At 41.4% G+C, this 14,983-nt stretch overlaps 2 protein-coding genes across 3 annotated transcripts; both read left to right on the top strand.

The window, feature by feature from the left end:
- Positions 1–1,178: 1,178 nt before the first annotated feature.
- LOC4340493 (peptidyl-prolyl cis-trans isomerase CYP40) lies at positions 1,179–6,837 on the top strand. Of its 2 annotated transcripts, none has more exons than XM_026026545.2 (10): positions 1,179–1,560; positions 3,512–4,012; positions 4,395–4,482; positions 4,577–4,629; positions 5,280–5,384; positions 5,985–6,060; positions 6,142–6,179; positions 6,255–6,335; positions 6,444–6,525; positions 6,610–6,837. In XM_026026545.2, exons 1-9 carry the CDS (start codon positions 1,324–1,326, stop codon positions 6,453–6,455), a joined length of 1,191 nt encoding a protein of 396 aa, XP_025882330.1. In that variant the 5' UTR covers positions 1,179–1,323; the 3' UTR covers positions 6,456–6,525; positions 6,610–6,837. The 2 variants fall into 2 exon arrangements, with proteins under 2 accessions (XP_025882330.1, XP_025882328.1); XM_026026543.2 differs by having other exon boundaries at positions 5,181–5,384.
- A 1,770-nt stretch (positions 6,838–8,607) lies between these two features.
- LOC4340492 (blue copper protein 1b) lies at positions 8,608–10,221 on the top strand. Its single transcript, XM_015786226.3, has 2 exons — positions 8,608–9,002; positions 9,669–10,221. Exons 1-2 carry the CDS (start codon positions 8,819–8,821, stop codon positions 9,932–9,934), a joined length of 450 nt encoding a protein of 149 aa, XP_015641712.1. The 5' UTR covers positions 8,608–8,818; the 3' UTR covers positions 9,935–10,221.
- The last annotated feature ends 4,762 nt before the right edge of the window (positions 10,222–14,983 follow it).

Raw genomic sequence — 14,983 nt, 5'->3', positions numbered from 1 at the left:
GTTTCAATTAACTTTTCCTTTTAGATGATATTACTTTAGTATAGTGTTTATGATTATGTAAGAGCAAGTTTAATAGTATAGACAACTATTAGCACCAAATCATCTATAGCTAATTTACTAGCCAGTTTATACAATTGTTACTTAATACACTATTAATATATGGTCCCACATGTCATACACATATTGTATCTTGGAGTCCGTGCTGCAGCTGGCTACAGATCTGTAGCCCGCTGCTCTTCTCTCTTCTTTTATCTCTTTAAAATATGTTTATAATTGGCTCATAGTCTGCTATTGTACCTGCTCAAAGAATTTTCTAATGCATTCGTCCATAATCATTAAAATTAGTAGTTTCGAGAAACGGTAAGAGCTCTACATGCATGGATCTCATGATACCTATTGAAGCGCGTAGGAGTGTACAAGTGTGTACTAAGATTTATCTTTAAGGTTGAATTTATTATATATTGATAACTATATAAATACATGAAAAGATGTTGCCTATGTATAATTAGGCTCTCTAAGATGATGTGAGATAACGTTCTTTTGAGACCTCGAAATCTTCGTATAGCTAAAATTATCTCTACGAAGAGTTATATATGAGATGATACACCATCCCTCGTAATGAAGACCGATAGGTATCTATATGGTTTAATTCTTTCCTTGAAAAGTTATCTTAATGTTATTTTAAAATTTAAGATAGTTTGACCGAAAATAAGGAAGATGAAGTCATTTTACAAGTCATGATAGCTTGGCTGAAAAAAATAAAAGACAAGTAGACAACTAGTCACTTGTTACATCTAAACATGTACATTATCTCCATGTCTTATTCATAAGATGGAGAAAAAAAAAGCATTCGATGTCTACGCTCTCTGTAAACATTAAGTAGGTTACATAAGGGTTAAATCCACTACCATTTCAGGTTAATGGTATAAGACTTTTGCATATTCCAATATTTTATATCGTCTGTTTCATTGCCCGGTGGATATAGGAGTAGATTTTTATATAGTATTAATTTTCTTATCTTGCTGAATTTTATTTCTGAATTCCGAATCATATACCGGGAGTACTACTCCTAAAGAGGAGGCCCACATGTCGGTAAAACCACAAATCCACAATATACTACACTCTCTCTCACCGACGGCCCTCCCCTATAAACCCAATTTCCCCACAAAACCCCAGATGGCACCCACCCACAACGCAGCCTTCGCCGTTTGGCCCCCGAGGTAACCGACGGACACCACCACCACCGCGCCGCCTCGCCTCGTGAAGCTCCACTAGTTTCTAGGGTTTAGCCTAGCCCCGACCCCGAGGAGGCCCGAGATCGCAATGGAGGGCGGCGGCGAGGGCGCGGAGTCAGCAGCTGTCGCCTCCGCGGCGGCGGCGGAGGTGGAGGTGAAGAACCCGAGGTGCTTCATGGACGTCAGCATCGGCGGCGAGATTGAGGGGAGGATCGTTATAGAGCTCTACGCGTCGGTGGTGCCGCGGACGGCGGAGAACTTCCGCGCGCTCTGCACCGGGGAGAAGGGCGTCGGCGCCGTCACCGGGAAGCACCTACACTACAAGGTGAGTACGGAACCGCCGATTTGGAGCCATCGCCGAGGCCGAGATGCTTGTGGCGTCCGGGTAGTCCCTTTCGGGGCTTTCTGCCGTGGTGGAGGTTTAGGGTGTTGGGGAGTGGGGACTCGAATTGGTTTCGTTGGGTGGAGGAGCGTCTTAGGCTCTGGATTTGGGCGGTAGTACTGCGCGCAATGAATGATTCGATTCTGTTATGTTTAGCACATGTCTTGTGTCTTGGTGCGATTGACTGCCCACCGCTCCCAATAAATTTTTAGGCGTCTGATCAGAGACAGAGAACTGTTTTATTTTTCTTTTTTAATTTGGGCGATTGGTGATTGTTACTTTGTTAGGATTTTGATGCGGATTTCATAAACATGCATTCTGAAACATTTGGGTTAGTTTACACTACTGCAAATCAGTTCTAGTTTAGAGATTAAAAAGGTTCGGCCGGCCTTTGTGCCACCGATTTGCTTTCCTAATGATCATTTAGCGTGTTTATGGGCAGCTGCATCCTGCCATTGTATGGTCTTCTTTTGTCGTATGGATATGTTCTTACTTATGCGGCCCATTTGGAATCTGTCGATTTATTTTCCGGCTAATATTTGTGCTGTGGTGTCAAATCATTGTCCTTTGATATGAAATGAACTCTATGCACTGGTACTGCTGGTACAGCATGTTCTGACTGTTAAAACGGGCCCCCTCCATTTTGGCTTCCTTTTATCTGCACCTTGCAGATATTAGCCTATCAAGTACCACCTGTGCTAACTTTTGTGGTTTGTCATATGCCTGTGGAACAGTCACAGTTTTCCTGTTAAAATTTGGCAGATTCGTTATCTGCTATTACAGTATGGTTAAGTCCATGTATAAGAGTAGACAGTGATGTACTCGCTCCATTGGCTTTTGCCAAACTTTCACCTCTATTTTTCTTTCCAATAAACTTGTAAGGAGGAAATATTTAAATAGCATCATTAACCTACGCTCGGTGAAAAATCTAAGGACACAAATATATTCATTCAAACTGCTTGTCAAATCGAACGGTGTGAAGTCTATTAAAACAGAATTACTGAAAAAGTTATTAATGGTCAAAATTTGCATAGTGTAATGAACTGTGACAATTAGAAGTAAACTAAGGCAGTAGTACATATTAGACTTATACAATATGTTGGGACAAGGGCTTGTGACTTGATCACATGAACGTTCTTTTGCACACGAGTAACCCCAATTCTTTTGCAGTAGACTAGTCCAGAAATTGGATATGGGGTACCAATTTCTGTGGCACTTTACTCTCAAAATATTCCATGTGCAGGTTAGCGATTAGCCTTGTGCAATCTGTATATAGGCGCTCCTTTTTTAATGGAGCACATACAAGGCCTCATTGTTTTACATATTGACAGGTGGCCCAGCCACATGCATGGATGTTTTGTTATTAGGTAGACATGAAGAGGGTTTTGTATGCGTATCGTTAAGTAATATTCCGTACGCATAGAAAGGCCTCGTAGCCTTTTAGAATAGAATCAGAGACAGTCACCAGTACTGTACCAAGATTCTTTGCTAGCCATTTTTACTGTATATTTTCATTAGTTTGACATTTAGTCTAGTACAAGTTTTAGTGGTTACAGGAGGAGCACATAACATGCTGACATGGTTCTTGTTTGAATAGCTGCTTGGCATTTTGTACCTCATTTTAACTTCTGTTCATGGAGCTAATGGATGCATCTACTACAGTAATATTTTCTATATGATTGAGTGGATGGTTTCTTTTCTAGTTTGCTGTGCTCTTTTTATTCCTTTTGCTTTTAACACCAAAAGAGGACAGTTCCACTCTCTGTTAACTTGGGATTTAAAAATGATGATGAGAAACTTTGTCCTGATACAACTGCATATACTTCACTGAAAACTGTTGTCACATCTTCACCGTAATCTCTGAGACCATGTCCGGTAATTGTTGTTCTTGTAGGGATCTTGCTTCCATCGCGTTATCAAAGGCTTTATGGTACAAGGTGGAGATATAACTGCTGGTGATGGAACAGGAGGGGAGTCAATTTATGGGTTGAAGTTTGAGGATGAGAATTTTGTTTTGAAGCATGAGAGGAAAGGAATGCTATCAATGGCTAATTCTGGTCCCAACACAAATGGATCTCAGTTTTTCATCACTACAACTCGGACACCTCATTTAGATGGGAAACATGTAGTTTTTGGTAGAGTAATTAAGGGAATGGGGGTGGTTCGCTCTGTTGAGCATGCTCCTGTTGGAGAGGCTGACCGCCCGACTTCTGATGTTGAAATTGTCGATTGTGGGGAACTTCCGGAAGGTGCTGATGATGGAGTTGTGAACTTCTTCAATGATGGTGATACGTATCCTGATTGGCCCAATGATCTTGATGAGAAGCCTATGGAGGTTTCATGGTGGATGGATGCTGTTGAGTCTGCTAAGGCTTTTGGGAATAATAATTTCAAGGTAATTTCCTCTTCAAGCTAATTTTCAAGTATTTTTATCTGTTAGATTAATATTGCATCATTTACTAAATAAAACCAAATCAGCAAAGTCAGGTGACGACAGCAAATCCTAATCATGATTAAATGTTTAGGTTTTAGCTTAAGTTAGTGCATGGTAGTCCTTACTTGTTCGATACCAGCTTCGATAGTTCTAGTATTTACAGATTCATGTTTCTTAAGCCTTCTGCTGTTGATTTTTGAATGGTTTAGTAGCCAAACTACTGCTGTTTTAATGAAATACCTGCTTGTATCAGTTGAACAATTCTAGTTAATTACTTTGGCACAATTTAATATTTCATTATCTGTTTCCCTGAAGCTGAAGTTAGTACTTCTGGTCTTTACAGAAACAGGATTACAAGGCAGCTCTGAGAAAGTACAGGAAAGCACTGCGTTACTTGGACGTTTGCTGGGAGAAAGAAGATATAGATGAAGGCAATTATACTGTCTCACTACAACTGTTCAATGTTTGTTGTTTCTGTCACATGATGCATACTGATCATAAACACGTCACATAACACTTATGCAGAGAAGAGCTCAGCACTGCGGAAGACCAAATCGATTATACTCACAAATAGCTCTGTAAGTTGCATTATCTATTCCAGTAACTTATTTGTGGATGAACGTTTTGTCTTAAAGGAAACTGTTATTGTCATTTTATATTATCATGAGTTACCTCTGCCACACTGCTTCCGCACATGGTTATGGGATTATAGCAACTTGCAAAACATTTACTCCCTCTGTTCTAAAATATTCTGCGTGTTTCCCAAAGTGTACGTGGACGAAAGGATGTCCAGATACATTTAAAAAACACTCAGAAATACTTATATTTTTTGGAACAGAGTTTGTAGAATAAATAGTGCATGGGCATGGCGCAAGTTAGGTAGAATGTACATGGCTCGTGTATATCCAATTACCTTTTTCTCATGATCTGATTGTCCGTTGCTTTGCTCTAGGTTGTTTTCCTGAGTTCATCTTTGAATACCTATACACAACTAACTGCAAAGCAGAGGAATAAATTTTCTTTTAATTCCTTTATCATTAGTTCTAATATGATTTTAGAGTACTATTGTATTCTCATCTAAACTTAAATCTTTGTGTTCATCGCTGCAAAATCCTTACCTACCCTGCAGGAGCAGTGTCTTTCTGTTCCTGCTTGCTACTCACTCCGTACACAAACTTCAAATTCGTGCTCTGTTGTTCACCTACATTGCCCTTCAAATCTTGTTCAGGCATGCAAATTGAAGTTGGGAGATTTGAAGGGTGCTCTGTTGGATGCTGATTTTGCACTGCGTGAAAGTGAGGGCAATGCTAAGGCATTTTTTCGACAAGGACAGGTTGGTATTGACCTGCAGTAATGGTTTCACTATTTGCTGATGCTTTTTTTCTCTGAACTATGATTTATTTGTCTGCGTGCTTGTGAGCTTTGTTAATCGAACCACTAAACCATCATATTGCTATTACCATTTGTTTGGGACTATCAGTTCATTTGCTTATTTTTAGATATTGATCTTATGAGTAAATTGCATTGTGCACTGGCACTCATTATTAGTTTCAATTTGCACTAGGGTGAACAAATATTTCACTTCGCACCAGGTGGAGCGAAATATGTTTCATTTTGCACCAGCCCAACCACTTGAAAATTGACTCTGTTCACATCTTGATAAGTATGGCCCAGCTATAGGTGAGTTGTCCATATGGGCATGCTGATGCTAGTGAGATGCTTGTCAGATTGCAAACCTAGTAGATGAGAGGTGCTTGGGTTGGTGCAAAGTGAATCTTAATTTGCTTTACCCTGGTGTGAGGTGAAAGTATTTGTTAAACCTAGCTCAAGGTGAAACTATTGACATTTTAATCAATGCAATGTGCTACTCATATCGTATTATTATTACCATCTGGTTTCTGCGCAACTCATATGGCATAAATGCCATTTGCAGGCACACATTGCACTCAATGACATTGATGCGGCAGTGGAGAGCTTCAAGCATGCATTGGAGTTGGAGCCAAGTGATGGTATCTCTTATTTTTCATATTCACTGGCAACACTTCTGTAATGTTGCAACCGCGTATTTAATAATCTTTTATAATCCTTAGGAGGAATTAAACGAGAGCTAGCTGCTGCAAAGAAGAAGGTCAGTCTGTAATTCTTGTGAACCTAGAATCTTGATAAATGCGCGTCGTTACCAACTATATGCAAATGATTACAGATTGCCGACAGAAGGAATCAGGAGCGGAAGGCATTTGCAAGGATGTTCCAACCTTCTGGAAAATCAGACAAAGACAATGAAGTAATTCTCAAATGCCAATCCTTATCCTTTCTTCCCCCCTTAATTTCTTATCCAGGCTTTCAGCACTTATCAAGCAAAGGTACTAATGGCTGTTTCGTTCTCCTGTAGGAGAGCAAGTGATCCCTAGTTTCCTTTCCCCGGCAGAACTTTTGGTAGCTTGATCTGGGATACATACTGGAACCGTGAAGAGGTCCAAATTATACGATACGACACCATTTACACTCTTTAATTTTGTTAATATATACTGATTAAATGATATGCTTTCTTTTTGCAGGGTATAACAAGGGAGTCTGCGCAGCTAACGCAAAAGACGCTGACTCCCTATCTAGATACAAGGAAAAAAAATAGTGGGGGAGAGGATAGCCTTTGTTTTTCTTTTGCATTACTACAAAAGTAATTGTGCGTATCAACGCTGTTAAAGCCGAGACATTGAACTGAACAGCACGGTTTCCACTTTTCAGACTTTGCTGCAAGGCATGCCAATGGACATTTCCTTTCGTCTTGGACTGTTGTGTGCTCAACCTGACAATTGACACCTTTTGTGCGTGGCTTTTCTCACCTGCTTTTCTGATATTCTTTGGGTGCCTTGCCTTTTGTCTGCCACGTCCGCTTGTTTCGAAACGGCAATCTGTACTAGTTTCCCTATGACAATTGGCATTTGAGGTCTGGTCCTTGTGACGTTTTCTTTGTTTTCTTTTTTTGTTTGGTTTTGTTTTAGCCTTCCCCCGTGAGTGCCTTGGTGGCGTGAGCGTCACGCGCCGGTAAGAGAATAGCTGTTCCGGTGGAAAGTTCACGTGTCTGTTCTATTTCGGCAACTTCCGCTTTGTAGTCTTCCTTTGGAAGACATGAGCTTGTTTCACATATTTAGTTCAAATTTCTATAAAATTTCATTCATGGTAGTATTGGTGTGGAGGTACATTCGATTATTAGGACATCAATTTGACTTAACTCTGTTTAAGTCATATACACTCAATTTGTTAAATCCAACTGCCCAAACACTCATTGCATCCCAATCATCCTCCATAAGGACATGATCCACTCAAGCAAAGAAAATGCCCAGCCCCAGCCTTGTGGTTTGCGTATACTCTCTGCCACAGCTTTCGCAATGGCCGGCCGGTCGAATTAATGTACACCATGAGTTCGTGATCATTAAGCCGCTCATCTTTTAATCTTGTCTTCCAAGCTACGTACTGGACTACTGGTCACTTGGTCAGTGCCTCAGTGGGCACCTATGAACAGTAGCATTGTATAATACAGCACAGTAGAAGTCTGAACCTTCACATGCCACAACACTCGAATACAGAGGCCTCTGCTCATGATGCTCTGCTACCCTTTGGTATCGATGACGCATACACGCTGTTACGCATATACTACTACCGGGATCGATGGATCGGCTGCATCTGTGCATGTGCGCAAACAGTTATACTAGTAGCCATCTGCAAGCAAGATCTTCCGTTGAATTTCGGTCGATTTTATGTTGCAGCGGCGTGCACGCATTACAGGCGAAATCTGTGTCTGCATCCCAAAGCTAAATGCACAGGAGAAGCTAGGCATATTTAAGTATTCTAAGCTAAGCGATTTTCCGACAAAATTAGGCCAGACTTGACCACAAGCTGACCTTAAATTACGTGTGGTTGCCGGTTAATACAGCTCCGGCGTTTGACGGTGGTCGGAGAACCGTGGAGTAATTCACGATCGATCGACCAGTGTAATAATCGAAGTGATGCTTACTCGACGCAACATCCACTAATCCACTCCTGTCGACTCCCGTAGTCCATATCAGCATGACGTGATCATGAAGCAGGCGTATATACATACACTGTCGTTTAATCACACACGCCTGCTTAATTAATCATCTCCTATCACCGCCCTAATCCTCTACAGTAATCATGCTGACATGGTGGCTATTGGCTAATCAACGAAAGGAACTCGAGAGGGGAATAAAAAAAAAATCATGGCTAGCTAAGCTCCTAGCTAATGGCTGAACACCACTGCAAAATGGAAGCAACTAGAGATTAGACCAGTGAAATGGTCAGTTTGCTCACCAACCCCCGTGTCTCCAAATTTTTACGAGGCCACTAAGCACGCTCGCTAATGGGGCACTTGATCGATGACCAATCCAGAACGCGAGCTCCATATCGAGTGCTGCTTTACCTGAAAATTACGTCCCAACCAAATCGTGTGATGCAGAATCCACGGCATGGCACATCAGTTTCACACGAATTTTCTTTAATTTAAATTTCCCGATGTTTCGCCCAGGTTTAAACTGGGTGTGGGTCAACTTTGCGACATCATTACGTCCCCAAAGCTACCTGCAGCTTGGCTATCCTATTTATACCAGCATGCTCGATCTCGATCGCCATGTCATTGCTCATCACAAGCATCTCCATCCATTCATCCAGTTAATTAATTAGCTAAGCTAGCTTTGCCGGAGACTGAAGAGAATTTGTTGGTTAATTAGAGTGAGGATTTCGTTGGGATCGATGGAGGGGAGGATTAGCAGTGCAACGCTGGTGGTGGCAGCGGTGTTGGCGATGCTGGTGCTGGTGCCGGCGGCGGCGCGCGCCGAGCGGTTCGTTGTCGGCGACGCGGCGCGGTGGACGTGGGGTTACAACTACACCGACTGGGTCATCAAGAAGGGCCCCTTCTTCCAAAACGACAGCCTTGGTACGTAACATCTCACCAGGGACGGAGCTAGAGCGAAATGAAGGGTGGTGCTAGTTGCTTAATTTACTCTACTTTAGATCGAGTTTAAGCTTATGTGGGTGCCTAAGTTTGTATTGAGGGGGTGCATACATGATAAAAATAGATGAGGTATAGCTAAAAAATTTTCTTAACCGGGTTCCTGGGCACTCCCCTAATATATACTAGCTCCGCCCCTGCATCTCACACTCCATCACAACTAGTATGTATGCCGTAAATAATGCTTTTACATGTTTGAATTATTATTATACAATGATATTTACTCGCTCTGTTTTAAAATATAAGTATTTCTAGGATTTAAAATTTACACCGTATTATGACCATTTCTATAACACTGATCCGAATACATAAAAATCCATACAAATTTTAACCAATCAGATATATGGGGAAAAATATAAGGAATTCCGAATTTAACCAGAGATGACTGAAAAGAACTTTTTTCTCCCTTAACCTTAGTATATTTGGCTATTTTCTATTGCTAAACAACTTATAAATGCTAATATTTTGGAACGGAGGGATGGAGTAACACGGTGAACCTTGATTGAGTCTAATATTTTTTTTAAAAAAAAATGTTGGTGAAATTAATAAGTATATATATATGAACAATGGTATGGGGGGTGGCACTGGCAGTGTTCATGTACGACCCGCCGAACGCGACGACGCACGCGCACAGCGTGTACATGATGCGGAACGCGGCGGACTACCAGTCGTGCAACCTCAAGGCGGCGAAGCTGGTGGCCAACGTGATGCAGGGCGCCGGGTCGGGCTACGAGTTCGTCCTCCGGAAGCGCAAGCCCCACTACTTCGTCTGCGGCGAGCGCGGCGGCATCCACTGCACCATGGGCCAGATGAAGTTCATCGTCAAGCCCAAGAGCTCCGCCTGCCGCGACGACTGACCCGGCCCCCGCCCACCCCTCTCCGCCGCCGGCCGCCGGCCGCCGCCACCGAGATGTTGGGTTGGTCGCCGCCGGCCATGGTGCGGCTGCTAGCCTACGTCGATCTTCTTCTTCTTCTGCATGCCACCTTCTGGGAGTTCTGGTTCGATATCAGAACATCATTGTGCTTTGATAATATTGTAAGTTATTAATTGCAATATATACTATATGTCTAATTGTGTTGCGTTGCGTGTGGTGTATTTGTATGGGTCATTCGGTTGAAATAAACGATCGAGGGATTAATTGTACTGCGCATGTTCGTGGCGTGTGTTGATTTTTGTATATATGCAGTCGCTTTGTCTCACTGTCACGGGTATCCTTCAACGCACTTTCTTTAGCTATGATCCACATATCAAAATACTCCTTCTCTAGCCACAATTGGAGATTAACTCTATGCTCTATGCTCTAGCAGTCTAGCTCTACGCCTCTACCATGCCCACTGGGCAGCAAAACCCCATAAACACTGAAAAGTAAGAAGTCAGTTGCACGCAGGAAATTTTCGTTCTATCAGACTCCCCGAAATGATATTATTTTGGCCGAAATTTTCAAATTTTAATTATTTTTAATGAATTTGGCAATATTTTATTTAAATTTTGGTTAAAAGTGCCAAGTAAACGCAAATGGATCCTAAATAAAGTTATTTCTAAATACGAATATGAACAAAATGAAACTATTTTTACGTATGAATTTGAACAGCTTTTTCAGATTCATAGGTAGAAATTGTTTTATTTTGGAATTGGCCCAAGAGACTAGAATCTTTTTTTATTAGTATCAAATTAATGGCATTCAAATGTGAGATTTTTTTTGAGAGGTCAATAAAAAGCAAGATTTGCATGGATTGTATTTTTGAAGAGATCTCATAGATTTGATTTGGTTTGATTACTGACGGCCGCTTCCCCTCTCTCTCTCTATATATAAGCTACACTGTTTACCACTGCAACAACAGTTCCATCGCAGTATAAGAGCAAAGAGAGTAGAATCAGTTAAGGAATAGCTATAGCTTGCTAGCCTTTTTAATTTCCAATATCCCTAGCCACATATCTCGATCATGGAGTTTCTAAGTGTCAAGGGTGTAAAAAGGGCTATGTTGTTGGCCATTTTTGTAGTCGTGGCTATGATTTATTTGTGTTGTGCACAAGGTAATTATAAGCATTTTATTATCATCTTTATAAAAGCATATACACAAGGGCTACTCTTTCTTTCTGAGAATAGATGTTATTGTAGAATGCATGTAGTCAAGCTCCCGAATTTTTTAATATAATAATTAATAACCCCATAATTAAATATCTGGTAAATCAAAGTTGGGATTTTTAATAATAGGATGGACGCTGAAGAATAAAGCGTCCAGATGTGGACGCTGTTTGTAAAATCGTCCAGAGCTGGACGCTCTGGCTAACTACGTCCAGCATATGACCGGTCGCCTAGGTCGGTCCGGCGGTCCCAGTACGAACATAAGCAAAATGAAAAAGGGAAAAAAAAAAGAAAAACGGGAAGAGGAACCGTTCTTGGCGACGCCACTGCCTGGAAAGTCCTCCATGCGCGGAACAACGTCGCCCATCCATCCGCCACCGCTGCGCGTCCAATCGCACGAAGGTGCCGGCCGTCGCAGCCCTCGTTCTCGGCAGCTCCGCTGCCGCTGCTCTCCTCCACGCGCGAGGGCGACGCCCGCCCGTCCACCAACGCCGCCTGCCTCAGACGCTTGTGGTGGTTCGCCGGCACTGCCACTTGCCCACACATCCCGTTCCCAGGTGGTCTCCTCCGCCGTACGCCTCCACGTGTAGTGTAAGTGCCGTTTGTTTGCATGCATAGTCAGTTCTTTCCGTAATACATGTGTGATTATACCATCCTATATATGTCCATCTTGTTAGTATGCTTGATTGTTGTGATAATGTGGATTAAAGAAATACATAATTAGTTATATTAGATTTGTCATGGGAGTTGTTTCCAAAATACTGAATTGCTCATTACATTTTTACATTCACCATATCTTTGCATTGGTAATATAAATTCTCAGCAATTCACATTGATTACAGCTTATAAAAAAATGCTGATAGCGTGATCAGTTCATGATTTACTATGGTGCCTCATGGCCAGCACTAAATATCTACCATTGAAGAAAATCTGGGTATTTTTTCAGTTTGCCGTACCTGTTGAAATCTGTTTTTTTTCTCATCTATTCATGTTAATCTCCTTAAGTAATTGTTCTATGTTTTCATGCATACAGCCTAGTGGTTCCATGAATATATGGCATCATCACCATGGAATTCCTTACCACCCACTTTACCAATCAGCTCTAGAAAATATTGGATTTCTTTCAATTGCAAAGATGAAGGCTGGGTAGTGGAGTTCCATTATCCCAATAGGGTAATGAGACAATTTGAAAGAAAACAAATGATTCCACTACCTCATCCACATGGAGAGGCCGATCTCCGTAGGCTGCGAAAAGTCAAGCACGTACGAGGGAAAACTTGTGATTGGAAGAAATTTAATGCAAATATATGTTCAACAATATGATCAATGGAGATGAAATTGAATACGTACTCGCGTGATGAATCTCTAGTGTGTGCTAGCTGCCGGCGGCACAGCTGGTCAGCCGCACAAGCAAAGGCGATGCTGATGGAGTCCTTCGTGGCAAGGCGTGTTGTCAGCTAGTCGCGTGCGATTGGTGACGAATACTGCGCCGCCTTTGCTGCCCGCCGGTGGCGATGAGGGATTGCCGAGGAGGCCAGGATGCGGTCGCTAGAGAACGGCAGTTATTTCGGCGCCGATTGGTTTTAGGTGGATATGTTTGGGCCGGTTTGGCACGGTTCGACTGCACCCGTATGGTGGACGCTGTTCACAATAACGTTCAGACCTGCACGATCTAGAGAATAGCGTTCAGACCTACACGCTCTAGAGAATAGCGTCCACATCTGGACGCTAACAAAAACAACGTCCATCCTACTTTGCTAATTACTTGCACGCAATTACCAGATATTTAATTACGGGGTTATTAATTATTATATATAAAAAAATCGGGTCAAGCTCTAAACCATTGTGTACAAATACATATTCGATAGTATTATGGTTTGTCGTGAAAATCAATTACATTAACATATTTTAAGAAAAACAGTTTTAACCATTGTTAGCAGTTTATATATCTGTATAGTAGGAAAGTAATGATAAAGATATGCATATGGACAGTAACTTAATACTTTCTAATGATGGTAATAACACTCACTCATCAATTGGTTGGGCTTTGTACACTTGTTTTCAGTAGGAAAAGAACATATAAATCTTGGAGCAAAAAGCTTTTTAAACATACATATTGGTTTCAACAAGTTTTAATTGAATATGTGTATCAGTTCATGCAGAGGACTACTGTGAGCCGACTGAGCCATGCAACAACATAACGTGCCCGCAGCTATGCGGGAAGAACGCGCGGGCGTACTGCAAGCCAGGTGAGTCTGTGTCCAGCTGTTGCTGCCACAAGCAGAGCAACGGGGACGTGCGCCGCCTCCTGCTCTCCAAATGATTCTCAAGATTATTTCATCGTACGTGTCCGACGATGAAGAGACAACGGCGCGGCGCGATAGATCTGTTACAACAATATACTCGACTATAGTTTCTTTTTCTGAAACAGCACGAAATAATAAAAAAACTGTAATGTGATGTCAGATCTGTACTGTGCTCGATTATAGTGATCATATATATTCTTTTTGCAAGGAAATGGGAAAGATAATATTTCATGATTACCGAAAAATTTCCATGGGAATCAAATCCTTCAAATATTGTTTGTTCCAAATTAGCACTTAATGTGCGTTTGGTGCATGGCAAAGTAATGATACGGTGGTTCTGTTTTGTTTTTTGGTTGAGTGAGATATGGTTATTCAATTTCTTGCTTGGTTGAATGAAGGACAAGGAAAGGGATGAATGAGAAGGAGTAGAAGGAAAACAATGATATATTAATTAATACTAAAAATATAATAATTATCACTAATATAGTCATAATCTATACTAATTAAAAACAAAATAGACTAATTCGGTCTAATTAACCCTAATTTCGACAAAGTTAATTACTAATTAACAATACAATGCATTAATTATTGCTAATCAATTACTAATGATCAAGATTAAGATTAACAAGGTGGATATCCTCGTCCGACCAATTTGGCCGAATACGCTCATCCAACATCTTTATGGGATATTCCCTTTGTAGGCCATCATGGCGTCACTCACCAACCAAACACACTAAAAAAACTGAATTGCCATCTTCTATTTTTTTTTTGACGATTAAACAGCAGGAGAGGCTCCTACTGCGCTATATTAAAAAAAGAGGAAAGTATGTACTGAATTGCCATCTTCTATTTAGGATATCCCTCAAACCAAACATTACCTAACTTGTCAAACAGATGGGGAATAAGTTCACTTAGTGACCCTCAAAACTCAAAAGTGATCGAAATATAATCCATGACCCTAAACTACAAAACCAGATATCTCGACCCCCAAACTCTTAAAACCGGTGCAATTCTTTTGCATGTCAATGATAAATGGGTCCCACAGATATTTTTAATTCTAAATGCCACCTAAACGCCATCTAAACGCCACGTGTAAAGGAGACCCGGTCAATACCGCCACGTAAGCGCCACGTCAGCAAAACCGCCCTCCAAAACCACCAAGGGAGTCAAATTGCACCGGTTTTAAGAGTTTGGGGGTCGAGATATCCCGTTTTGTAGTTTAGGGTCACGGATTAGATTTCGATCACTTTTGAGGGTCACTGAGTGAACTTATTCCAACAGATGGTTCCAGGTCCTCTTTGTGTAGGCCCATTACAAGCTTGCAGGCCTAGGAATGCAATGGTCGGCCCAAGAAGCCAAAATATTGATTTGTTAATTAGCAACAAATTAATGCCATTCAAATATAGGTTTAAGAGGTCAATAAAAGCAAAGATTAGGATAGATCGAATTTAATTCTATTGTTGATGGCCTTTTCCTCTCTATATAAACTGCTCTGCTGAGCAATGTAGCAGCA

This window comes from Oryza sativa, chromosome 6, assembly GCF_034140825.1.
Source record: "Oryza sativa Japonica Group chromosome 6, ASM3414082v1".
NCBI classification, from domain to species: Eukaryota; Viridiplantae; Streptophyta; class Magnoliopsida; order Poales; family Poaceae; genus Oryza; species Oryza sativa.
The sequence above is the reverse complement of the archived record's forward strand: the minus strand, read 5'-3'. Positions and strand labels throughout refer to the sequence as shown.